General features: G+C 43.8%; 1 protein-coding gene across 1 annotated transcript in view; it reads right to left on the bottom strand.

Moving 5' to 3' along the window:
* Positions 1-25,815, bottom strand: part of PDE6A (phosphodiesterase 6A) — a 71,699-nt gene that overhangs the window by 29,946 nt on the left and 15,938 nt on the right. Inside the window, exons 3-10 of the mRNA XM_045815328.2 lie at positions 22,827-22,979; positions 21,999-22,088; positions 21,303-21,443; positions 16,427-16,501; positions 10,654-10,718; positions 5,950-6,016; positions 2,950-2,997; positions 50-199 (exon numbers count right to left, since the gene is read on the bottom strand). Of these exons, the coding sequence (XP_045671284.1) occupies positions 50-199; positions 2,950-2,997; positions 5,950-6,016; positions 10,654-10,718; positions 16,427-16,501; positions 21,303-21,443; positions 21,999-22,088; positions 22,827-22,979 (789 nt within the window). The remainder of the gene's footprint in view (positions 1-49; positions 200-2,949; positions 2,998-5,949; positions 6,017-10,653; positions 10,719-16,426; positions 16,502-21,302; positions 21,444-21,998; positions 22,089-22,826; positions 22,980-25,815) is intronic.

Genomic DNA, 25,815 nt, shown 5'->3' with positions numbered 1-25,815 from the left:
ACAAGCCAACGCCTCAACGCAACGGCAAAGGCCTCCTCCCAAACCCTACCTCCATGAGGGTCTCATCCATCTCATCAAAGGGCTTCCCATCTTTGCGGTTGTAAAACGTGGCCACCCCAACAATTTCTTCCTTCTTGTTCACAATTGGCATAGAAAGGACGTTCTTAATCATCCATCCAGACTCATCTAGAGGCTCTTTCTACAAGAGAAGCCAGAGTAGGTTACCAATCTGTTGTTGTTCAGGAGGGCCTTTCATTCAGGAGTCTGGATAGAATGGGCCCTAGAAATAGCAGTCAGAAAAGGCCAAGGGAAAGATAATTCTATCTGCTCGTTATCAACACCATATGCAACAACAGAGGGGGTGCAGAGGGGTTCCGATGAGCTTAAATACCATAGTTTACGGGCCTCTGTGTGTCAAAACTTTCAGACTTTCTGCCACGCCAGCGATTTAGGTCTGTCTTACAAGTGCCTGTGCTTTCCAGGTAATAGCTACAGTATGAAAACTGCAAAATAGCTAGGGATTCTGTGGGGAGGTGGTAAACGAGGCTATCAAAGCAGATTGCAGCTATGTCAACAAAACCTTTGGCTTAATGACCAGCTCTGTGCTTTTTCACCTGCCTGCTCCGGCAAGAGGTTAAGGTAACCTGGAGTGGTTCACCTGCTTCTGATGGTTCACAGTCTCTCATTCACGGTGTCTGTCACAAGCCACCAGGCGCTGGAATGTGTTTAACAAAGCCATCATTAAAGGTCTTGTTTGTCTGTTTGTCTCTTGACTCTTGATGTGACTTCCTGTGTGACTTTTGGCATGTCATTTTATCTCAGTGGGCCTCAATTGTCTCATCTATAGACAGAGATGGTAGCAAGAATCTGTGCCTCGTGGAACAAACGAGACAAGGGAGGTGAAATTTCTCGGTCAATCATAAGGGGCCCCTTTGTGAGTCATTTCCCATCTGTCTGAGCCTCTCACTTTTATCACTTGTAACATGGGAATGACTGGACTAGGTCATTTGCAGACTCTTTTGTCATGAATTTGTAAAATATTAAACATTTTACAATGTGCAAGGAACGGAGCTAGAAACTTAAAAGACCAAGGCAAATGAGGCACAAAGGTTATCCTCAGGCTGCTCATAATCTGGAAGGTAAGCAAGCAACTGCACTGCAGGTGGGGACTTTGTAAGGGTTCTGGGGGAGCCAGAGGAGGAAAGGAAATCAAGGAAGGCTTCCTGGACTTAGAGAGTCTTCCAATTCGAAAGTTCCAAGGTCCTTCAGGTGGTGAGATGATGATGATGGTGACGACAGGGATGATGATTTCAGTAACACTGGAAGTCAGTACCTGGTGGGAAAGTGTCTCCAGGAGGATGCAGATTACAGCCCAAAGAGCAAGCGGCTGTTGTTCAGGAAAGATGTGTTCTAGGTCTGCCTTCCCCCCACGTCTCTACCTAACCTTTGGGGAACCACTTCCTTCTAAAGGCCATGATAAGGAGACAGGTTTTATTGAAAGCCAAATGAGAAAGCATTAAAGATCTTTAAGCAGAGAAGTTACTGGCTGCAGCCTGAGTTTCGAAAAATTACTCAGGCTACTTTGTAGAGGATGAGTTGGAGGAAGAAGCCTAGAATCTAAAAACGAGATCAGATTTGATTTTTTTAATGTGGGTAAACTGAATTAATTGGGTAGAGACCAAGTTCTGCATGGTTGTAATCAGGTTAGTGACTCTTGGCAACAATTTGGGCTCATCACATTGATATGACCAAAATCCCAACACAAGACATACCACCTTAACTTTGGAAGGATAATCTCACTAAGCTCTTTCATGATGTTCTTCAAGGAGTAAAAAAAATAATTCATTAATTTTTCTAAGAGGCATTTTTATTTTCTTCTTTATTATTTCCTGATTGCTAATGCTTTGTTTTTCTTCCATCTAGCATGCTAAACTCAACAAATGTTGATAGGGCACCTGGAGCTGAAAATGTTAACAAAGATAAGGCCCAACCGTTGACCAAAGGAAGCCGATACTCTGCTGAGAGGAATTAATCTGAAAGCAAAGAAGGGTAATAAAAGATAACGTAAGGGAAATATAGTACGAGGAACTAACTCCCCGGCATGGCCCTCCAGGCCATGTGTCATCTGTCCTCTCCATGTGTCATCTGGCTTTGGTCTCCTTCTCTAGACTCTCCTCCTGCCACTCTCCATGTCTCCATTCTCTCACTCAGATTCATTGTCCTGTTCTAGGTCCATCCAACAAGCTCTCTCTTTCCTGCAGTCCTCACCTCTTTCTTTGCTGCCCAAACAATTTCTCAGGGACACATTCTTTGATTCCTTCCAGATTAAGTCAGGTCCCCAGAGAGATTCCCTCCTGTATCCCTCTGTCTTTCCCTGACCAGCACTCCATGGCCTTTGTCCCCATACAATCATGAGCCCCCTGGAGATAAAGACCATGTCTGTCTGGTCCACCATTGCAGCCAGTGTAGCACTGTGTCAATTGCTGGCACAGAGGATGCCCTCCATAAACCTTTGTAAGAAAGACAGACAAAATCGAATGGAGTGCTAGACAATATGCCATGAAAATCCCAAGGAGACAGAAATGATATTAGCCAGAGGAAACAGATTAAGACTTCATAGAAGTTTCATAGCATTTGAGGTTGTATTGAAAGGGCAGAGAGTGTTTGGGCAGTACAGGATGGTTTGGGGGTAGGGGGTTGGGGGGGGAACAGCACAAGCAAAGGTCCAGAGGCCAGAAAGCAACGTATGTGAACATTAAAACCGAATGGGACCTTGGAATTTACCAAAGTAACTCCCTCCCCACTTCCATGGGCACATGACTTTTTTCCATCCATGTTTTCACTTTGTTGAGGCTGCCTCCCAATAAATAGATGGATTTGAACGTATTTGAACCCTCTCTGGAGGAAAAAATATCAGGTGACTAAGAGACCAAACAAGTAATGACTTACCTGGAACGCAAAAAAGTCCTCGGCAGGTGCATTCATGATGTTGCAAATCTGAGAGCGGTGAAGAGGAATAATGGAGCCATGATTAGACTGGATAGCATACCCAGGGAGCCCTGCGTGCTATCTTCAGAAATGCTACGTCCTTGCCCAAGGCGTTCACATTCTTTTCCTCAGGTAGATATGCTCGAGATGGTTTTCAATGATTAACTGAGGCTACTGGACAGAAAAGCTACCTTGTAAACATTATTTCTTGCCATTTGCTTCACTCCTTAGTCATTTCCAAGCTTTGAAAAAATCGAGGCTACCATTCGGCATTTTTAATAGCTGCATTGTATCTCATTTTGTTGTCTCTCTTTTGTTGAATATTTGGGTTGAATCCAATTTTTGTTATCATTAGTGTAAATAATGTCACTCTAAGCATCTTTAAATCAATTATGTTTAGGTTTGGTATTGTCTGTTTTGTAAGGAAGTTTTTTCTTGGGGTATAAATTCCAAAGTAGAACGAGAAGTAAAGGGTGTTGTAGCTCTGGTTTTATATTGCCAGATTCCTCTCCTAAAAATTGAACCAGTTTACCCTACCATACTGTGGAACTTACCTGATCACTGCAGAGCCCCAGCCCGTGCGGCCACTGTGTACGGTTGCATAGTATGTGTACTACACAAAAGCATCTCACACAAGGGCTGACTGGGAGCTGAAATCCAGCCTGTTCTCGACTTGAAGAGCCATGCTCCTATCTTTCTGTTTTCATCCACTGAGAAGGGATACTTTTTTTTCATTCTCAAAAAGGCACCATATGGGCTTGAAGTAACCCTGCCTGTCCCATTGGCCTTGACCATCCTGTGGTCTGAGAGGGTGAGCTATCTCTGTTTCTGTTCCAGAATTGCTCATCCACTGCACCATCCCTCTGGCCTCTCTTTGGACCAGTTCCATCAGTTGCCATTGTTCCCTCGTGAACTCTGACCTCTCTGAGGGCTCTTTCCCTTCAGCCATGAGCTTGCTTGAGTCTCTCCCATCCGGGAAGATGAAATCCTCCCTCGACCCAAACGTGGTCCCAGTAGCAACCACCTAGGTTTCCTCCTCTTCTTTTCTTTTGCGATTCTCTACCTCCTCATTACCCATCCACACCTCATCAGACCACACACTGGTCTCCACCCCCACCTCACCACCAAGTCTGCTCTCATCAGGGCACCGATGATCTAATTGCCAAACTCAATAGGGTTTTCAGTTCTTATCTCACTAGATCATTTTTGCCACATTTGGCCGTCTCTCTACTTCCTTGGTTTCCATGACACTACTCCCTCCCAGGTCTCCAGATACCTCTAAGCCCTCCTTCTCTTCCTCCCTCACACACTCCTCTTTCTCCACCCAACCTTTAAATGCTGGCATCCAATTGTATCCCACCCCAGGTCCCTCTCACTCTCCTTGGTGACTTCATCCACACACATGGTTTCAAGTACCATCTGGTCCTGATGTCTTCCAAATCCCCATCTCCGTCCCTCCCCTCTCTCCACAGCTTCAGAGCCATCTCTTCAGCTGCCTCCTGGACATTTGCTGCCGAAGAATGTCTCAGTGTCACCTTGTCTGAAACTGACCTCCTCATCTCGCATCCAACCCGGAAGCCCGAAATCGGCTCTGACTCTTCTTTCTCCCTCCCTCTCTGCTCACAATCACAAAGGCCTGCCAGTTTTACCCTCCTGGTATTAGATCTGATCCCTGATCTCCCTCTCTCCATCTTGTCTCTGTCAGACTTGTGTGAGTATCGAATGAGCAAATTTACTTACTGCATGCCATAATGATAGTACTCTTCACTGCCAGTGTCTTTGTTGAGAAGCTCCTCTTCCTCTTCTTGTAAGGATGTACTTTTAGCCCTGCCTCCTAATCCCTTCAGATCTCTCAGAGTTATCTTTTTAAAATGAAAATTGACTATGCCAATCTCTTGCTTAAAAACTCATTGCCTACAGATTAAAGTCCCACCCCCGCCGCCTGGCATCCAAGGCCACTGCTATCTGGCGCTCCCCTCCCCCTCAACCCTCATCTCTTGACCTCTTCCTGTCTCAAACCTAATATTCCAGCAACACTGGACTGCACACACCACGCCATTCAAATCTCCAGTCTTCTGTTTGCTCAAGTGGTTGCCTCCATCTGGAATCCCCTTTCCTGCTCCCACTGGCCTAATACCTATTTACTCTAAAACTCAACTCAGACCAACACTCTAGGAAGAAAAGCCTGGTTTAGTTGCCTCCTACTCTGTGTTGCTAGAATATACCATGTATATTTCTACCGTGTCCTTATCACATTGGAGTATAAGAATCTGTTTAAAATTTGATTTTGAGCTTCAGAACAGAAACTGTATCTGATGCATTGATCTTTCTATCCCCATAGCCAATTACAGTGCCTGGTACCTAGAAAATGTGCAATATATAAACTTCTAGTTACATGAGCAGCATTGAGTAGTGTGTGCCTGGGGAAGGATAAAGGGGTGACCAGGCTCAGATATGGGAGTGATGTGCAGCTAACAGACAAGACTCTTCTTTCTAGGGCAGGGGATGCTTACTCCATTTTTGACCCCAAGTGGGTGGGGCATGGTGGGAGATGGAGCATTTGAGCTCTGTCGTACACGGTACAGCTGGAAATATGGCAGAGAGAAGGGGTGGGGAGTGGCAACTAAGTCTCTGGAATGAGAGGTTGGGACTTGGTCTGTGGTGAGCCTGGGAGACCAGTCTGCCATGCTTTTGTCCCTGACATACGAGCAAGTATCTTTAGTTGTCAGTGGGACTAAGCACCTTCCCATCTAAGGATTATTCCTCCGTGTATTTCATATTTCCTCAGATGTCAATTGTCTGTTCATGTCCTTGGACCAAGTGTCCAGTGAGTTGAGAAATGAGAGAATCAGGCTTTTAGAGACCTACATTTCCCATCATGTTTCCCACTCTCTCGACTGGAAATCCTTTCACTCTTTCAACTGATTCAAGACTCTCCCCCTTCCAAGTTGTATTACTTACCAGGCCATTCTGGGCAACATAAGTGGGCAGACCACTTACTAAAGCCCAATGATCAGGAGGTGGATTCCTGTAAAGGCCAAAGACACCTGGTAACTTTAATGTAGGGACAGTTGGACTAAAACCTTGAATCTGGGTCTTTGCTCCCCTCTACTCTCTCTTGGCTCTCAACTCTTGCTTACATACACTATGCCTGAATGAGCCCCAAATCTTCTCTAAGCATCTGAATGTTTCACATTTAGACAAGGAAAAAAAGCGTGATGAATACAACATTTTATGATGGCGCCCTGAATTTGATTATCTGAGAAAAGGGACGACATTCTTTCAGCAGATTGCTACTGATAGCTGAGTAAAAGCAGGCAACATCGTTCCCCTCCGCTAATACTGACATGGAGAGAGGTGGCTTAATTCCATAAAGAGAGTGAGGAAACTCGTCTACGGTGAACTCCTACCATGTACCGAGCACTAAGCTGGGTGCTTTACATATTTCTTTATCCCTCACGACAATATTACAATTTTTGGTATTATTATCTTTTTATTTATTTTAAGATTATACTCATTTGTAGTGAGAAAAGATATAAATGTGGAAAAATGCATTAAGATCTTTATGAATCGTTCACTTGTCTTTTTCTATGTTATTGATTTCTGGGCTTATCTTTATTCTTTTCTTTGGGCTTATTTCTCTGCTGGTTTGTTGTTAGTTTCTTGAGATGATGTCATAGACAGCTCCTGTCTGCCCCTTTAAGATCCTCTCTGATCCCACTCCTCCCTGTGCCAGGAGGCCGATCTGTATGGACTATAGCAACAGGGCTTCTGGCCTTCTAGTTGGGTTTGGCCCGGGGGGGCAGGGCGGGGGGGGGGGGACCTGGCCAAAGACTAGAGGAAGACAGAACAGTGAGGTCAGGTTATTTATTTCTCTGTGTCCACCCCTGGCAAGGTCGCTCTGGGCTCGCTCTGTTCCTTGACTAAAGGACAATACTTCTCTCAAGGTGGCCTGTTCTGCATCACCCTTTCTTTCTTCAGGTTCTAGTAATCTTTCTTTGGGTCCAAGAGTCGTTATAACAGCATCACTACTAGTACCTTCTCTTGTGGTTTTCTTCATTTCACTCACATTTCTGTAATTGTCCCTTTGTAAATAAACGCTCCTCAAATCATCCTAATTTGAACCTGACACCTACTGTCTGTTGGGACCCTGACAGATATAAGTGGGTACATCGTTCGTTACTTTTTCAGCTTTTAATCTTTTCTAATATGTGTATTTCAGGCTGTAAATTTCACCTTAAGCACGATTTCACTGCATCACGTAGGTTTTGGTATGTAGTATCTTTGTTATTTTTCAGTTCAGAATGTATACTGATTCCCACTGATTTATTCTTTTACCCGTGAGTTATTTGGAAGTGATTCCTTTTTTTTTTTTCCAGAAGGATATTTTCTAGCTTCCTAGTTGCATATGAAGACTATTATAACTAGCTTTTTGTTATTGGTTTCTAGGATATTTCACTGTGACCAGGGGACATTCCATGTATTATTTCAATCTTTTGAAATATAAGAAATTTACTTCATGGCCCAGTATATCACCAATTATTATAAATGTCACACATATGCTTGAAAAGACCGAGTGTCCTCTGGTTTGGGGGATGGAGTGCTGTTTTCTCTCTATGTCCATTAGATTAAGTTTAATTGTGTTATTCAAATGTTCTATATTCTGTTTTAGTTTGCTCCTCCTATCAATTAGCAAACATGGACATGCCTATATCTTTTTATATTGTTGTCAGCTTTTGTTTCTTTTTTTTTTTTTGAGGCCATGTTATTAAGTGTATACAAATTTAGAATTGTAATATCTTCCTGTAATAGCCAGGTGAATTAACCCCTTTATCGGTAAGAAGTGACTCTATCTCTACTTGTGCTCTTTGTCATATCGTCTAATTTTATCTGATATTAATATAGTTATATTCGTTTTTTCAATTAGCATTTGCGTGGTATTTTTTTTGTTCTTTTACTGTCAACCTCTCTGTATTCTTATCCTTTAGATAGGTCTCTTAATAAACAGGATGTACAGTATTTCTTCATACTTAGAAAGTAAACTGTTCCTTGACAGATCATTTCCTGCACGTAACTAGAAAGATAAAATGCTGCCAGTTCATCTGTAACACAATGTGTTTTGAACTTGTGGTTATTACTTTATTTATATCAACAGAGCTCTTTTTGAATTTAGAAATAGATTTTTATATTCCACACCTTCCTATCTTTTTGTGCCATTCAAAGCAACTTTTTGTTTCAGTGCGGCATTATGGTATATAATCTCTTCAAGTTACTTTTTTTAAAAAAAGATTATTTATTTGAGAGAGAGCTAGCATGCAGAGGGGAGGGGAACAGGGAGAGGGAGAGAGAGTTTTAAGCAGACTCTGAGCTGAGCAAGGAACCCCAGATGGGGCTCAATCTCACGACCCTGAGATCACGACCTGAGCCGAAACTAAGAGTCAGACGCTGAACTGACTATGCCACCCCCACACCCCTCTTTAAGTTACTTATTGGCAATTAAATTCAATGTGGGTACAACCAACAGTGCACATAACTCAACTGAAGTCCTAACAATATGAATGGTCATGGTCACGTTCAAGCGTAAACTGGCAATAATAACTACATCATGGCTGCCATCTGGCTGACAGCCATCATACAGTGTCATTGATTCTATTCCAGAAACGTCAAAAAGTAGAAAACTATGCATCTTGGAATCAATGATATGTGATAGATTTCTTTCCTTTCCAGGCTGGCAATCTTTGCCATTTAACTGGAACATTTAGTTGATTTACATCTAAAGTAATTATCGATATCCTTTGGTTAAATATTACCTTAATGTGCACTTTTTATTTTTCCACCTGCTCTATGTTCTTTCTAAACCTCACTTTGTCTTCTTTTGGTTTGATTCACCATTTATTTACTGTTCAGTTTTCCCCCCTCTTTGCTCAGGTGGTGTATGTACACTTTGGCAGTCCTTTAGGATAGTCGTGAACATTCTGGCTCTCACTCCTGGCACACGAGAGGGCTGCATTCTCTGTCCACTTGAGGTTAGGTGCGGGCATATACTAACTCTGGCCAATGAAACGTGAGAAGTGAAGAGTGCCCCCTCCAGAGGGATGTTTTAAGAGCCAGTGTGTGTTTTGTCGTGTTCTCCCTTCCCTCTGGCAAGTTAGTCAACCTCGCCAAGGTTCAAAATGGCGGCTGCTCTAGCAGCTGTAGTCCCTGCCTGGCTACAGTCCATACAGGATACTCCAGCCACACCCACCAACCAACAATTTACATGGAGTGGGATGATAAATAAATTTTTACTGTTTATACCACTAAGGTCTTAAGGTTCTGTTACCATAACAGAGCCTGGCCTGCTTTGGCTGACACAAAAATTGCCATCAGAAACAGAGTGCCGCCATAACAAAGAGCCTAGAATAGGTGACATAGCTTCGGATCTGTGTGGAAGGTAGCAAAGTGAGGGTTACCAGAAGCTGGAAGGATATAATGCTTGATGAACGGTGGTAAAACACTGCAGAAAACTGTGACCTTGGTAACTAATAGCACAGATAAGGAGTTTAATAAACTTATATCTCCAGAAAAGAAGTTAGAATGGTTAAAGAGTATGCATTTGACAAGGTTAAAAAAAAAAAAAAACATGGGGTGCCTTTGTGGCTCAGTTGGTTAAGTGTCTGACTCTGGATCTCAGCTCAGGGCTTGATCTCAGGACCATGAGTTCAAGCCCTGAGTTGAGCTCCATGTGGGGTGCGAGTCTACTTAAAAAAGAAGGAAAGGAAGGAAGGGAGGGACAGAGGGAGGGAAGGATAAGCTTAGAAAAGAATCAGTTTTCATGCTAACAGGAATGAACAGAGAGAACCCAGATACTCAGAACCTTGAGGCAACTTCTCAACCCCAACCAGTTACAGATAAACCTGTGAACTGGGTTGTCGGGTTGTCGGTGTGACAGGATTATTATCATTCAGTCTGGTGATGACCCAGATCAACTCCCGTTGCGGCCTCTCACACCCACTGTTTAAAGATTAAGGTGACTGATGGTAAATCCCAGAGTCTGATCTTGGCCTTGAGGTGCCTGCAATTCAGTTAAGAAAGTGAGCCAGTTTCAAGACGGAACTGTGAGTGTGCCTCTTAGCACAGAGAGGATTCAAACAGATAACAAGGTTTCTGACAGTGATCTACTGACCAAGAAAGTACAAAAAAGTACAAGCTTCTACTAAAGAAGGTTCTTGACTGCTGGAATCTTAAAATGGCCTTTGAGTCCTTACCACATACAGGGAGGTGGAAACCTCGCCCTCTGGGAGTTCTTTCCTTTCAATGTCCTCCATGGTCAGGTAAGAAGAGGACAACAGAGAATGAGCTTCTTGCCTTTGCCCCACCTCCCTGGCTGGGCCCCAGATGTGCCTCCACAGAAAACCACTGGAAAGTCCTGATCAGAGCCCACGGTCTCATTCTGTAGATGGGGCTGAGGCCTGGGACCGGAACTCTCACCAGCTGACTCAACAGTCAGCCTCTTTTCGCAAACGGTATGGTCTTTCCGGTCTTGCACGCTGCCTTCCTCCTGCTCTCCCCATCTCTGACCAAGTGTGTGGCCTTCTTGGGTTTGCTTAGTGTTGATCTTGGAATGAGTATCAATGGACATCGATAACATGCTTACAATTCTACATGTTTTGGGGAGAAACTTACGGGATTACTTTGATGTCTTCTTTGCCATGTAGGATGTAGTCAATGACCTTGTAAAAGTTGATTTCCTAAGGCAAAAGAGATAAAGAAATCTATAACTTGAGAGCCAGAGACAGACCTTCAGCATGAGTGTGTCCATGAGACAGGGCTTGTTTTCGACCGTGTGCCCTGTGGTTTTCCAGAAACACCAGCCTGGCCCTCTAAGGGTGTATTCTGACTGCTCCTGGGGCTCACTGTCCTCGGCTGACTCATGATTCTGCGTGCTTAACCTTCAAACCAGCTCACGGTGGCCAGGCAGGGGCTGGGATCTGGGAAAGAGGGATAGGAAATGTTCCAAGGGGAGCTGGGGGTTGAGTACAAGGAGAAAGAGAGAAAGACTGCTTTCTGGAGTCCAGGGAGAGAGGGAGATGGGAAGGAGACTGCTGTCCCCTTTAAAGCTGTGGTCAACTCAGCCATCCCTGCAGGGCTCAGCCCCATGGTCCCAGACCCCTTTTCTCCTTCACTCCCATCACTCAGCTGCCCTCTTTGCTGTGTCAGCTCTCCCAGACTTGTCTTCCCAATCTTACTTCATGTCCCCCTCAGTTTCCACCTCTTCCATTCCTCCCACCTCCTTGCACCATGAAAACTCCCATCCTCTAAAGTAGATCTGTTCAGTTACATGGCTTCCTAACATGTAGTGGGATATTGGCAGGTGGCTCCTTTCCTCCAGCTCTCCAGGGAAAATTCTATCACCTTACTAGAATCTCTGAACACCCAGATGTGATGGGCAGGTTAGAAACTATTTTACAAATGGGGAAAATGAAACCCACAGAGAGGAAGGAAGGGACTCATTTATAGTAGAGAGTGAGCCAGGACCAGGAGTGAAGCCCTTGACTCCTAGTCTCAGGGCTCTTTGTGTGATGCCACCTAAGGTTAATCTTAATGTTAACCTAAGATAGTGTTTAACTCTCTGCATCAGTCTCAACAAGAACAAGGCTATTCGAAGCATGGCTCCTGGACTGGGACTATCTGCAAACCATTTGGTACCATTCGGTGATGAGATAAAAACAGAAATTGAGAGTCAGGGTTTAGAAACTTGTATATAGAGTTTGACTGAGTTAAGTTAGGTCTGTTGAGACTAATTAAAAAAGGGGAGGGGATTTCATTTTATATGTCTTTGAAATTTTTTATGTTTCTAGTTATATAGTGTTATCCTATCTTGAAAAGTATCAGTCCAAAGTGAATTGGAAATTAAAACAAATAAACCAACAAAACTGTTTCTTGAGTGCAGAATTTTGAGAAGTACTGCTCTAGGGATGTAAACCCTAGACCAACCCCCATCTTGGTCTCCTGACTCACAGCCTCCACAAAGAGAAACTCCTGATTCAGTCAAAGGTGTCTGATTGTCCATTTGGTTGCAGTGGTCATGACTTTCTTCAGGTTCCAGAGGGAGAGGCTCTGCTCCTTCTGACTAGCAGCTATTAAGACTCATGCTCTAGGGGTGCCTGGGTGGCATAGCGGTTAAGCGCCTGCCTTCGGCTCAGGGCGTGATCCCGGCGTTCTGGGATCGAGCCCCACATCAGGCTCTTCTGCTGGGAGCCTGCTTCTTTCTCTCCCACTCCCCCTGCTTGTGTTCCCTCTCTCACTGGCTGTCTCTATCTCTGTCAAATAAAAAAAAAATCTTTAAAAAAAAAAAAAAGACTCATGCTCTAGTCTTGGTTTTACTGTGTGCACTCTTGGGGGGCTCAGTTTCCCCAGCTGGAAAACCGGTGGTGTGTGTCTGTTTGAGCTGCCCTAGTGGGGGCAGAGCTGAGCACATGGAGATCCAGCGCCTCTCTTTGTTCTCTCTCACTGCCTTTCCTGTCCTTCCACCTTCCTCCTTAGTCCCTGGCCAAGGCAACCACTGTGGACATGGAAGGGTCTAAAGACAATCAGAAAATTTTAAAACCTGAACTAGATCATCCCCGAAGTTCATCCCAGCTACGATTCTAAGATTGTGGTTGGATGGTTAGCCATATCCCTCGTAGATTAAAATGCATGTCTTCTTTGACCCAGCAATTCCATATGCAGTGTGGGTAAAAGCATCGTTTGCCCAGTCAGGGGTCTCGGCCAGACTGCTTTCCGAATTCTGGAGACAATGTAATGTCATTAGGAGAGCGGCTGCCCAGTGCCTGCCTCCAGTGGATACTCTGGATGTCTCCAGAACAATATAGCTGTATCTGTGCTGACAGGGGAAGATGCCAAAGTATAGTCAAGCTGGCAAAGTAAGGCACAAAACAGAAGCATCCCATATGTTGAGGGTGATGCTGGTGGTAGAATTCTAGGAATATCTGGGCATCTGTAGACATTCCTGGAAGGATCAACTGCTCACACTGGCTGCCTCTGGAGAGGCTGGAGTTCTGTGGTCATGTATCACTTTTTCAATAAGTGTAAACAAATCGTGCTAAGGACATTTTTTAAAGTGAATTTGTATCCTGTAGGCAGTTCCTGAAAGCCAAGGCGGCGGCATTATCTGCTGGGACTTGGGTATAGCTAAGTGTCGCCCTGTGGGGAAAAGGAGGCTGACTTCTACGCTCTTTGCTCTACTCGATCTTCTTCTGGTCTTTGTTTCAGGCTGTCTGTCCTTGGGTCTGGGCTGCTTCCCGAGGCAAGTTGCTGGCTCCCTGGGCCCCCAGGCTTCTGTCTCCAGGGGTCTCTCTGAGACTCCTTTAGAAAGGTTAGAAATGGATTTTCTTTTTTTTTCTGAAGCCCACAGGAGAATCAATTTGCTTTCACAGAAAGCAACAAAAAGATCAGTGTACTTTAGGTAAATAGGGCTTTTTCCACACACTGCAGCTCAGCCAAGTTGCCTTCAAGGCCATATTCACGTTAAGAATTCACCGGCCTTTGGAAAGTCAAAACTGAGCCATCAATGAGCACCTCTGTTACCTCCCACCTGAGCAGCTGAGGCTGCAACACAAGGGGCTTTGAAAGAGCCAAAAATATAGCTACTGCAAAATTATCCTGCGTGGAAATATACCAGTTTTTAAATGAGTGCTGTTTTTTGGGGTTTTTTTTTCCATGAAGCCTAATTAGCCTGTATAACTTTTTAATAAGGAAAACACACACATGTATAACGTTTTATTTTTAAAAGGAGATGAAGTGAGGTGTAGCTGCTGCTGGCGATTTTTAGACTCACAATTTGGAGAGGCTAATTGGTCAAAGTCCAGGCCAAAACTGTATTTCTCCCATGAATGTGGCAGGTAAAGTGTGAGGCTGTTAGGAGGCCAGAGGGAATGCTAACAAGCAGGACTGTAATGAGTTACCAGAAAGAAAGGCATCCTGCATTTAAATTTGTGCAAATGAATTGACCCCTGGTAACCTCAATCTCCTCAACCGTGAAATGGAAATTATGAGGATACTTTCTTTATGAACCTGTTGAGAAGAGTAAATAACACAGTCCAGGTAAAGCCCAGTAGAGAATGAGATTCAACCCCGGGAGCCATGATGACTGTCTGCCTCTTCTGCGTCAGCGTGGGGTTTGCTCTAGCTACCGGGGCCCAGCCCAGCCATCTTGATTATGCAGCCGTTACAGATGAAGAAGGTGAGGTTTAGAGACGTTGTCTAAATCCTGTCATGTTGGGTCTGAGCCCCAGCTCAGGCCTATGTGTGTCTCCTCCTAGAGACTGTGGCCTAGACCTAGAATTGACCTTGGAGATGAGTTCAGTGACAGATAGATGAGAAAATCGAGGACCCGAGGGATTATTTGACCGAGTTCACCCCACAGGTTAGCAACCATCCAGAACCAAAGTCCTTTGTCCTCTGGCCTTTTCCATCACAACCTAATGCCTCATACTCTTGCAAGGACTGAGCCCTTGCTACCTGAGATGTAGAAGGATTTCTGGAAAGGACAGTCTTAACCATAAGTGTGCTAGTCACCTTGGGGAAACTGATCAAATGATGGGCAGCATTTCCTGGACTGGCGCTCAGTGAGAAAATGTTCCATTCAGCTCCATTTGGAAGACTGGTGTTCCATCTAGTTCCTCCACTTCTGTGTTTCCGGAAGATACAAACCCAGCTCTTACAGGAATTGGAGAGAAAGCTCCGTGGTAACGCGTCAACAATACCAACACAGAAAAGCTGTGCTTAAAAAGGAAAGTGTCCGCAAGTTGTTTTCTGACAGCAGCACATAATATAATGCTTGAAGCCTCAGTCTTCCCAAATGGAATCATGGCATGGTGGGGCTGGGACAGTAGTTTGAAGCAGAACAAGGAGCAGGTTAAAAAGGCACTTTGGACAAAGCACAGCAGATGATGGAGATTTCCAGAGTGAAATCTTTCCTGGAATGTTCACGAAGCTCACAGGCGGGGTGTTAATTTTGAATTCTTGGAGTCTGGAGTAAGACTAAATGAAGTCTATCATACACATTCATACACATGCCCGTGCACACATGCACATTTTAATCTGGGTTCGGGTTAGGCTTGGCTGGGAGGAATGAGGCCTCCTAGCAGAAACGGATACACGATTTCAGACAGGCTAAAAGATCTTGTGGGACAAGCACAAGATTAAAACTCAATTCTGGACATGACTCTGCTGCTTACTTGTCCTATGTGGCCTCAGCTAAGGTCATCCAGTCATTCTACAGGTTCCCTAGGCTGTTTGAGTGACAAAGCTGTTAACCCTGCCTCATCTTTTCCTCCCCCACAGATATCATTTCAGCTTCTCTAAGGTGTTTATACCTCATCTTTTAAAATAAAGCAATGGCGGGGGCGGGGGGCACCTGGGTGGCTCAGTCAGTTAAGTGTCTGCCTGCGGTTCAGGTCACAATCTCAGGATCCTGGGATTGAGCCAGCCGAGTCAGTCGGGAGTCTGCTCCCTCTGCCGCTCCCCCGACTCGTGTTTTCTCTCTCTCTCTAATAAACGAATAAAATCTTTAAAAAATAAAATAAAGTAAAGTAAAGCAATGCTATGAAAGCAGAGGTCACAAACTCTAGTCCCTGGAAAGATCTGATAGAACCATAAATGAGAATGGGGCCTTGGGTGGGGGGCAGGAGGAACACAAGGGGAATGGCAGGGACCTTGGCCAACTAGAGAGCTCAGACCAGCTTCTAAGGAGGTAGCTGCCACTCGGCTCCCATCAAATTTATCCTGTGGGGGCGCCTGGCTGGCTCAGTCAGCAGACCATGTGACTCTTGATCTTGGGTTGTGAATTTAAGTCTCACGTTGGGTGTAGAGATGACTTAAAAATAAAATCTTAAAAAAAAAAATTTACCCTGTGGGACTGTGGGATCTTCTGCTTTTAAAAAAGAAACCTAGAAGCTAGACATTTATGGGAAATATCTTGATCTTTTAACATTAAGCTACAAATTAAAAAAAAAATTTAAGTAAAAAGAACAATTTTCAATGTATGCAGCCAAATAGGTTCATCTATTGGCTGGAATTGACCTTCTAGCTATCAATTTATACAATCTCAATTAAATATTAAGGTTATTTCCAGCTCTAATTATCTGCAATTCTAAACATTTGCTGGGTGAATCTTTGAGCAGATAGCTTTGACCTTTCTGGGGCTCTTTCCTTATCTGTGGAATGAGGATATTAATTCTTCTATAGTCAATCCCACCAGGTTACTATGAAACTCTAACAAGATATTAAAAATACCTTGCAAATTACAAGGCATGGCAATTACGAACAATTGTCAGACCTTCAAGGGAAATCACCCAACCCAGAGAAGATACGTATCTAAGTGAAAAAGTCTATAGTGCTTTACATTTGCATTTCAATAAACATTAGATCATACAGGCCGCAGAGAGAGACCTACCCTTCCATCCGGAGTCCTGGGACCTGAATAGGGTGGAGCCTCCCCCATCAGGACTGGCCAGACATCAAAAAATTCCTAGGAACGAGAAAGACAATAATTACATGTCTTGAAAATAGGTCAAGGAAAGGAGATTAAGAAAAGGACTCACCTAGATGAGTCAGCTATCACTGAAATTGGGAAGAGCTCACTGAAAACTGAGCTTGGAAGGGAGGCAAAGTTCATTAGCATTAGAGGATGTTGTTAGAGGATGTTGGTCATGCTTGTGCTTCAAGATATTGATGAACTAAGCCTGTCTAATCATTAAGCAATAAATAGGAGCACCCTCACATTCCCCATGCTGTGGGAGCGAACATGAGAAGGAAACTGGGCTCTCTGTGTCTAAGAAATTGACCTTAAGGACATGCTAAGCATGTGACCGAAGGTTTAGCTGAAACGATGTCCTCGGCACCATCATTTATAATAGTGAAAAGTTCGGAACAGCCTGGGCATCCAGTTAAGAGGGGACTCATTAGACAATTATGGTACATTTATTAACGATAATGCTACAGACATCTATATGTTGATTAAAAAGGTGCCCTGGCTTCACTGATGAGTAAAAAATGTTAGGTGACAAAAAAATATAGATCATGTAACCTCAATGCTTAACTATACATAGAAACTGTTCTCAGAGAATTCACAACAAAGCATCAACAACTGGTTTTCTCTGGGTAATTGCAGTGAGACTCTATTTAGCAATTTTTCTGTAATAAAATTCATTGCTTTTGGAATCAGGAAAAAAAATATCTTGCCTAAATAAGAAAGAAAAAAACAATGGTGCCAAATACGGACAGACCCCCATCTGGGCTCCATCAAGAAAGGATGACACTCATGAGACAATTTAAAGATACAGGCAGGGAGAGAGAAAGGGCCAGCCAGCTAGGCACTGCACGGGCACACAGCGTCAGAAGAAGAAACTCTCTGGGACACCGCTCGAGCTCTTCCCTGCCACTTGTCTACTGGTTTTCCTGGGCCGGGCAAAGGAGGTCTCCATGCTCCATTGCCCTCTTTGTTCATTCATCTGTTGCTATTTAGGGATAGAGATCCATTCATGCTGGGTCATTATGGGTAGAATGCTAAGCCCTTCTGCTCTTGGCCTCTTTCGCATTTGAACATGACAGGTTATCTATTCCATCATGCCGAGCAGGAGCAGAAGAAAGTCCACATGAAATCCAAACTCCATGCCCTCAAGCTTCTGCCCAGTTGGACTCTTTGTCTTGACTACACAGCAGGAAGAAATTCAGTTCCGGGTGAAAATGTGCATAGGGAGCCTACCTGAGCCTCACAACATGTTTGCTGTTAGATACACAGAGACGAATAAGGCAGAGCTCACACCCTGGGGGGATCTTGCTGCCTCTTGGAGGAAACAATCAAGTACTCAAGTAACTATAGTTAGGCAGACAGGGTAAGAACCAAACAGTAATGGAAAAAGAACACAGATGTTAGAGGAGCCCAGAGGAAAGACAAATACATCGGGCTGACACCCTCCGTGTCAAACACTGAGTGGCTTTGAAGATTGTCCCATAGAGAACTAGCAGCTGGGTGGACAGTGGAGAGTATTTACGCTTGCCTTCCTGCTCTCAATCTCTCTCTCTCGTTCTTCTTTCTTTTATTTTTAAACAGCTTTATTGACAGGTAATTCACATGCCATATAATTCACTCAGTTAAAATGTACAATTCAGTGGTTTTATTGACTTCTTTCGTTGTGTCAATAGCTCAGATAAGAGCTTAGCTACCTGGGGGGGCAGGTCATTAGAATGATTCTGTGAAGACCAGCCCACTTCTAATTGCTAGATTGTTACATATTTTGGGGATGACTAAGGCAGAATATTCTTGTTGAAATGTGGCTTTCCTCTTTGAGAGGGAGTTCAGAAGAAACACAGCAGAATACAACCACACACAGCAGCCCGTACCTGGGGTCAGATCCTTTAAGGTGTGGACTGGGCACTTTTTGAATTCAACTACTCAGAAATTCTTTTGATTAAGAAAGAGCCATTCATTTGTATGAATTCATTCATTTGCTACTTACTGAAGGTGTGTCAAATGACTTACTGCCGGACTCTGCAATATTCGGCAAAATATTTGGTTCAGAAATCAAAAAGTGAAATGAATATCTGCCCTAGAATCAGACATTCCCTAAAACCAGTAGATAGCCCACCTGCACCAAAATCACATACAGAACCATTTCAAAAGCAAAAATCAGAATAAGACCCGTGAATTTATGGAAATCTGGTCTATGATAAAATAGCATATCAAAATGGTGGCATTTTAAAACAGTGAAGAAAGGGTAGACTACTCTTTAACTGGAGAAAAATGAGTGAGGGACAAAATTTGTCCCTACCTCAAACCATACACATTCATAATTTCAAGATGAATGAAAGATTAAAATCAGAGCACATCAGATTATTTCAGATTATCTTTATAATATTAAGGTTGGGGAAGTCCTTCTTAAACAAAATCCAAAACTTAAGTGTCCAGTATATATGGACACTTGAATGATGATAGAGGTATGTTAGGGAAAGATGATATTTTCAATAGGACAGTGGAGAAAGAATGGTCTTTTCAGTAAATGGTGCTGGGTCAATTGGATACCCATATGGAAAAAAGTTAATATTGACCCTACCTCACACTGTACATTTAAAAAAATTTCAGGTAGATTATAGAGCTACATGTGAAAGTTGAAACAATGAAATTTTAGAGTTAACATAGATAAATATCTTTAGTACCTTGGGGCCAGGAAAGATTTCTTAAGTAGGACACAAAAATCAATAACCATTAAAAAAAAGATTGATAAATCAAACTACACTATAATTCAGAATTTACATTCATTGAAACATACTATTAAGAGAATGAAAGCACAGAGTGGGAGAAGATATTTGCAATGTGTGTATTCCACAGAGAACTCATATCTAGAATGTATAAGAATGCCTACAAATCCTAAGATTTAAAAAGACGAAAGAATTTTTAAAAACGGAGAAGAGACTTGAATAGGTACTTCTTTGAAGATATCCACATGGTCAATAAATGAGAAAAAATGTTCAACCTCTTCAGTCATTAGGGGAATTCATGTTACTACCTAATGAGATAACACCACATGCCCACCAGCACGGCTAAGATTAATAAGACTGGCAATACCAAGTATTGTAAGGAAATCCTCATACATTGCTCGTGGGAGCATAAAATCATTTTGGAAATCAGATGGGCAATATCTATTAAAACTAATACCCAGAAATTCTACTCCTAGGTAAAAAGAAATTGGTACAACTGTGTACCAAAAGATATGTATAATGTTCGTAATAACAATATTCATAATAGCCCAAACACTCAAATGCCCATCAACAGTAGGATGAATAAACACTTAGAGGATTTTTTTATATGATGGAACATTCCAGAAGAATGAAGATGAATGAACGAATGCTATGTGGAGCAATAAAGATGGATCTTACAACCAAAATGTTGAACAAAGGGAATTAGATACAGAAGAATATATATTTGTATGATTCTGTTTATAGGAACTTCAAAAATAGGCCAAATTAACATGGCATTAAAGGTGAGTGATAAAGAAGTTCTATGTAGGGTGAAAGCCAGAAAGAAGAAAGTTACCAACTTCAGGAATTCTCAGAAAATGCCCTTGAAGGTGGGCATAAACCTTCCCAATGCTATGTCAAGTCTACGGCCCACCCGGGACTTCTTTAATGAAGTCATGAAGGTCACAGTGGTCACCTTCAGGGAGGAGGGTATGGAAGTTAGTAAGCGAGGGCTTCTGAGGTGTTAATAATGTTTAATCTCTTAATCTTGGTGGTGGTTACATGAGGATGTTCACTCTGTACAATTCATTGACCTACTCACCTGTAATTAGTTCTCACCTCTGTGTATATGTGCTATTTCAAACATAAAGGCTTATTAAAAAGAATCCACATGTACTGATATGGAGAGATGTTCACAAAACATTAAATAAAAAAAAAAAAGCAGCCTGTCAGGAAATGTGGTCTAGCATTTATTAAACAGTTCCTCAGAAGATTCTAATTCCAGTCTGGGAGCCTCTGGACTAGACCCAAGGTCTTTTCCAACTCCAGATTCTGCAATTCATTTAATCGTTAAACCAAATATTTGGAGGGTCTGCATTGGTCAGTGCACCACACTTAGCACAAGGCCCTACAAAATGAAACTGACAGGAATCCTGGATCTTGGCTCTTTGGGATAAAAAAAGCCCAAATCTAGATAACTCTGGAACTCTATTCCAAAGCAGAAAATGATTAGCTGCAGGGAAGAAGAGACAGGTAAAGGAAGAAAAACAGGGGAATTGGTTGGGGAAAACATGGCTGAAAAATACTGCAGGGGGCCGTATCAGTGTCTGAGTCCTTAGCCTCTGCAGATCTGCCCCCTGAGCTTCCAGAGGGACCAGATCCAAGCATCTGCCTCCACTTTAACTGCCCAGATGGGCTGTGAGCTTGACAGACCATGGGGAAGGTTTATGCTCACCTTTGAGTGCATTTTCTGAGAATTCCTGAAGTTAGCAACTTTCTTCTTTCTGGCTTGCACCCTACATGGAACCTTTTTATCACTCACCTTCACCACCTCATCAAGCCTTCTCACATATGCTTTCTTTTCCCACGGGCCAGGGAAGACCAGGTTGTCTTCATTCACTTGTGTCCTAGATCGACTTTCCCCTTTAAAGGTTGGTACTCTACTCTTCAGTATGGAAGACCTGTGAAGACCTTTTCACAACCAGCCACATCCTCCCTGCCTCTTCCCTGTGAACTGAATGTGCGGCGCAAGTCTGGGCTCCGCTGTATCTTTAACCCATTCTTGGAGATGTCTGTTTCTGAAGCCTTCTCACCTTCTGCTTGGTCATGTCTAAGAGCCCCACAGAATATCTGTCGCAGTTGAGGAAGGCTCGGACCGTGTACAGGGCTTTGTGGAACTGCCTCTCGATGTCCGTAAGCTCTTCAAAGACTTTGCTCCCAGACCACAGCAGTATCTTAACAAAACACAAAAACCGAGTCAAAGTTTCTGAGGCACAAAGCAGCAGCTCACAATAACCCAGAGACAAGATAATTATTCCCATTTTACAGATGGAGAAACTGAGGCCCCGAGAGCTGAAGTAACTGACCAGCTTATATTGGGTCCTACTCTTTCTGTTTCTTTTATTTCATAGATTGTTAATAAGAATAATCATAACAAACATTAATTGAACACCAGTGCATTATCTCATTTGCTGTTGACAATCTTTTGAGGGTGGAACCAATCAATATTAGCCATTTTTCAAATGGGGGAGACTGAAACTCAGACAGGGGAGGTGATTTGCCCAGGGTCTTAGAGTTGGTAAACGGCTTAACAACTTAACCTAAGTCGCCTGACTTGAAAACTGTACATATAATCACTCTGGGATACAACTTTACAAACTTGGGATGCTACTCAGAGACTCTATGATGGTTCCCAGGCGCTTGTATCAACCACTGCCTTCCCAGCCTACCACATCAATGTGTCAGTAAAAAGACATGTTCAGTCCATTCCCTTGAGCCAAACCCCTTACCTGACCACGCCGAGTCTCACAGTTGTGCAGATAACTCAGGTGGTATACCTTCATGATTAGATTTGCAAAATTGAGGTACTTGAGAAGAATCTGGAAGTCAAACAGCATGAGGGGAAATAGATGAGAAGGAGAAATCCCTCCTCTGGCCACTTCTATCTTCAGCAAATATTTGAATATTTTAAAATCATCAGAGGCAATTTGAGCAGATGGATCATGGAATGTTGATTCATAAAATGTTGCATTGTAAGAGTATAAGACTCCTAGAATGTAGACTGTCAATGTTCATAAGATGTATTAATGAAAAATTGCTACTATTTATTGAGTTTGCTGTCCCTGTGGTAAGTCATCTAGGTATGTTCTCTTATCTGATCATCACAAGTATTCCTAGAGATGGATACTGTAAAATTAGGCCCATTTTACAGATAAGAAAACAGGCTCAGAGGTGCCTAGCTGGCTTAGTTGGTAGAGCATCTGACTCTTGATCTCAAGGTCCTGAGTTCAAGCCCCATGTTGGGCACGGAGCCTACTTAAAACAAAAACAAAAACAAATACACAAAACCCCCCTGAGGTTTAAAGAAATTTTGTAACTTGCCCAAGTCAAACAGCTAGGTATTAGCAGAGCCAAGACAATTATCCCTGTACTCCAGGCTCCAGAGCCCAACAGCCTAACCATTACCCTGTCCTGTCTCCCTTAGAAAGTATCACACTAATCCCCTTATCTTACAGATGGGGAAACCAAGGCCAGGCCAAGTAACAAGGTTCAGGGGACTTCTCGAGCTAGGAGAGCTGCTAGCATGACCACCCCGGCAGTTTCTAAAGCATTCTTACCTCTTCATCTGTCTTGGTGAAGTGGGGCCCGTCCACTTTGTTCACAGCCATGATTATGGCCACCACGTCTTTCCCATTCATTATGGGGGAAGCCAAGATGTTCTTGGTCTGGTACTCTGTGAGGGTGTCCACGAAGTCACAGAAATGCTCATCCTGAAGGGAGACAGAGACAGGCATGGGTGGGCAGAGGAAGAGCAAAGATAATAAAACAGCCCGGAGCCTACATGTGCCCATGGTAGGTGGTGGGAGGAGGGGACTCGCTATTATCTTTTGACAAGAGAATGAAGACATTTCCATTTACTTCTGTTCAGCAAGGGCAATGCAATCAGGGGTGATTTCTGCCCTGGAAGCCTCCAAAATCCAGTAGGAGAAAGTCTGAGAATCAACTTACTAAGGACTATAGAGGAGATGAGAGCAAAGCTCTGTGGGGGCCTGAGGGTGGGGGGCACTGACTTTGCCTGGGGAGGGGTGCTAGAAAAGCCTCTCTTGAGGTGATAGCAGTTAAGCCCAAAATAGAAACTTGAGTGAGGAAAAGACTCTAGTGAGGAGAATAATCACAATTGCTAGCAGGTATCACGTGTGGCATTTTACTTGCATCAACTCACTTTAATTCTATGACGTAGAGATCCCGAGTAGCCCATTCTCTACAAAGGGAAACTGAGACTCCAGAGAGTTAATGTGACTTGCTGTGTGTGTGTGTGTGTGTGTGCGCGCGCGCGCACGCGTGTGTGTGTCCAGAACCCTCCCTCAGCTCTGCTGCCTTTAAGGGAAGCCTCGGTAAGGGTAGACCTGGGTGCTGGTCACTGAACAAAAGAACTTGGTACTTCCAGCTTTTTGAGCAATTCAGTTCTAGCACCACTCAATCAGTCCAAAGGATATCCCTATCCCACAGGTCTTACTGGAAGCCCCATCGTGTGTCAGCCCTTATGCTGAGCGCTAGGGATACAAGGGAGACTAAGGTTCAGGACCCCTCACAGACAAATCAATAATAGTAATACAGGACCTAGGGCTTGGCTCAGAGCTGGGGGAGTACAGAGGAGTACACATCCTGGCCCCCCACCTCTAAAGCAGCCTGGGAGGCCAGCACAGGGCAGAAAGAAGAGAGAAAGCCTGAACTGTTGTCTTAAATCCAAAAGAATCCACCTTTCTGTTTCTTGGTAGCACTATGAGTTTTCCCAACCATCGGCGTTGCTTGGGACACGAGCCAGCCCAGACATGCACAGTTAGTACTGTTCTGAGAAAGGACGCGTATTTCATAGAGCCGATTCACACAGCTTTTCTAGAATTGAGTGTGCAGAACCTTTCCCACGATAGAGAAATTCAGAGAGTAATGGTCTGCATCTATGGATTTCTTCGAGCAGGAGTGGGATTAGACAGACAGGCAACAGCACTGTGGTCAGTGAAGGTGTCTCAAACCAGGTGAAGGGTACAGGAATTAAGAGAAGCCTATAGGGCTCTACTTGAATTAGCACCAGAGGATTAAGCAAAATCTCTAAAGAGGCATTAGTCATGAACGGTTTTCCATGTCATTCTCTAAGGACACCGATAAATCCCTACACACAGGCCTGGGTGGGGCACGGTCAGATTCATTTCATGAAACCATTCCATCTTGCAAAATTCACTTCTATCAAGGAAAACAATACTTGGGCCTTACCTGCATCTGAAGCAGATGCTACCAAATCTACCAGAACCCTCTTTCCCACTGAGAGCCCCAGAACTCTCTCACGAGTAATACAGCTGCCAGCTCACTGGTGTTTGCACAATCATTGCCATCCTTATATTTTCAGCCTAGAAAGTGTGCTACACGACCACTTCACAGAAACTCAGATTATCAAAAGCAGAAGGGGCCTTAGAAGCCATTTAACTCCAACTGCTTATTTTAAAGTCCGGGGACTCAGAGGCCCAGCTTAGGGAAAGCCCAGAGTCATTCATTCATTCAGTTAGCATTCACGGAGTGCCTTTATGCTGGGCACCGTTCTAGACCCTGCGGTTACGGCCGCGAACAAGGGAGGCTTCTCTGTAGAGGTGAGGCTGAGAGCTGAAGCTTCAGGGGAGCCGGGTGGGTGGAACACATTCTAAGCAGGGAGCACAGGGAGTGCAAAGGCCAGGAGGGGGCAGTGACTTGGCCCATCTGAGAAAGAGAAAGAAGACCAGAGTCTCTGAAGCACAGCAAGGGAGAGGGAGAGTGGAGGGCAAGGAAGTCTGACAGGTGGGCAGGGGCCTCTTCCGGCTGAGCCTTGGAGGCCCCTGTGAACAGATTTGATTCTATTGCAATGCAACGCAAGACGACTTCTCGTTCTCAGAAATCCCAATTCCTCTTTTCAAACCTTCACGGAGCCGAGCTCCGTTGTGTCCGTTGGTGAGATCTACTGTTTATGGAGCAACAATGATATACGCGGTCTCCGACCCTATGACTTAATCTCTTATCTCATTAACTCTCACATCAGCCCCATCACATAGAACCATCACCTTCCCTGTTCTATAGACAACTCCCTTGCTGGCAAGTGGGACAGCCATTCATTCACTGGTTTATATATTGATACGCTGATTGACTGATTGATTCTTTCATTCATTCATATTTACTGAAAACAGGCTCTGTGAGAAGCACTGGATATGCCAAGACCAATAAGAAAGAAGAGGTTGTCCTCACTGGGTTCTCACAGAATAATAGGAGCATCATATAAAACATGAACCCACAATTCAAACCATAACGTGAAGGATGTCCCCACAGGATGGGTGAATGGGAGGGAGGGACTGGTTCTCTGAGGCTTCAGGGGGTCAGTCAGTACATTATCAGTAGTTGAAGATTCTCTGAGCCTCAGTTTGCCCTTTGGTAAAATCAGAGTGTTGGACTGGGTCCTCCTTGAGGCTTCCTTCCAGTCTAGCGTGCTGGGGTTCTGGGTCTCCCACGCAGGGAGGGACAACAGCTGTGAGAGTCTCTGGAAATGTGCCCTCAGGTTCAGTCTTCAGAAATGGGAATTGTCGTGTG

The sequence above is a fragment of the Ursus americanus genome, chromosome 15 (genome assembly GCF_024610735.1).
Source record: "Ursus americanus isolate L20-20 chromosome 15, mUrsAme1.1.p, whole genome shotgun sequence".
Classification (NCBI taxonomy): Eukaryota; Metazoa; Chordata; class Mammalia; order Carnivora; family Ursidae; genus Ursus; species Ursus americanus.
Note: the sequence above shows the minus strand (reverse complement) of the source record. Positions and strands in the feature narration are given on the sequence as shown.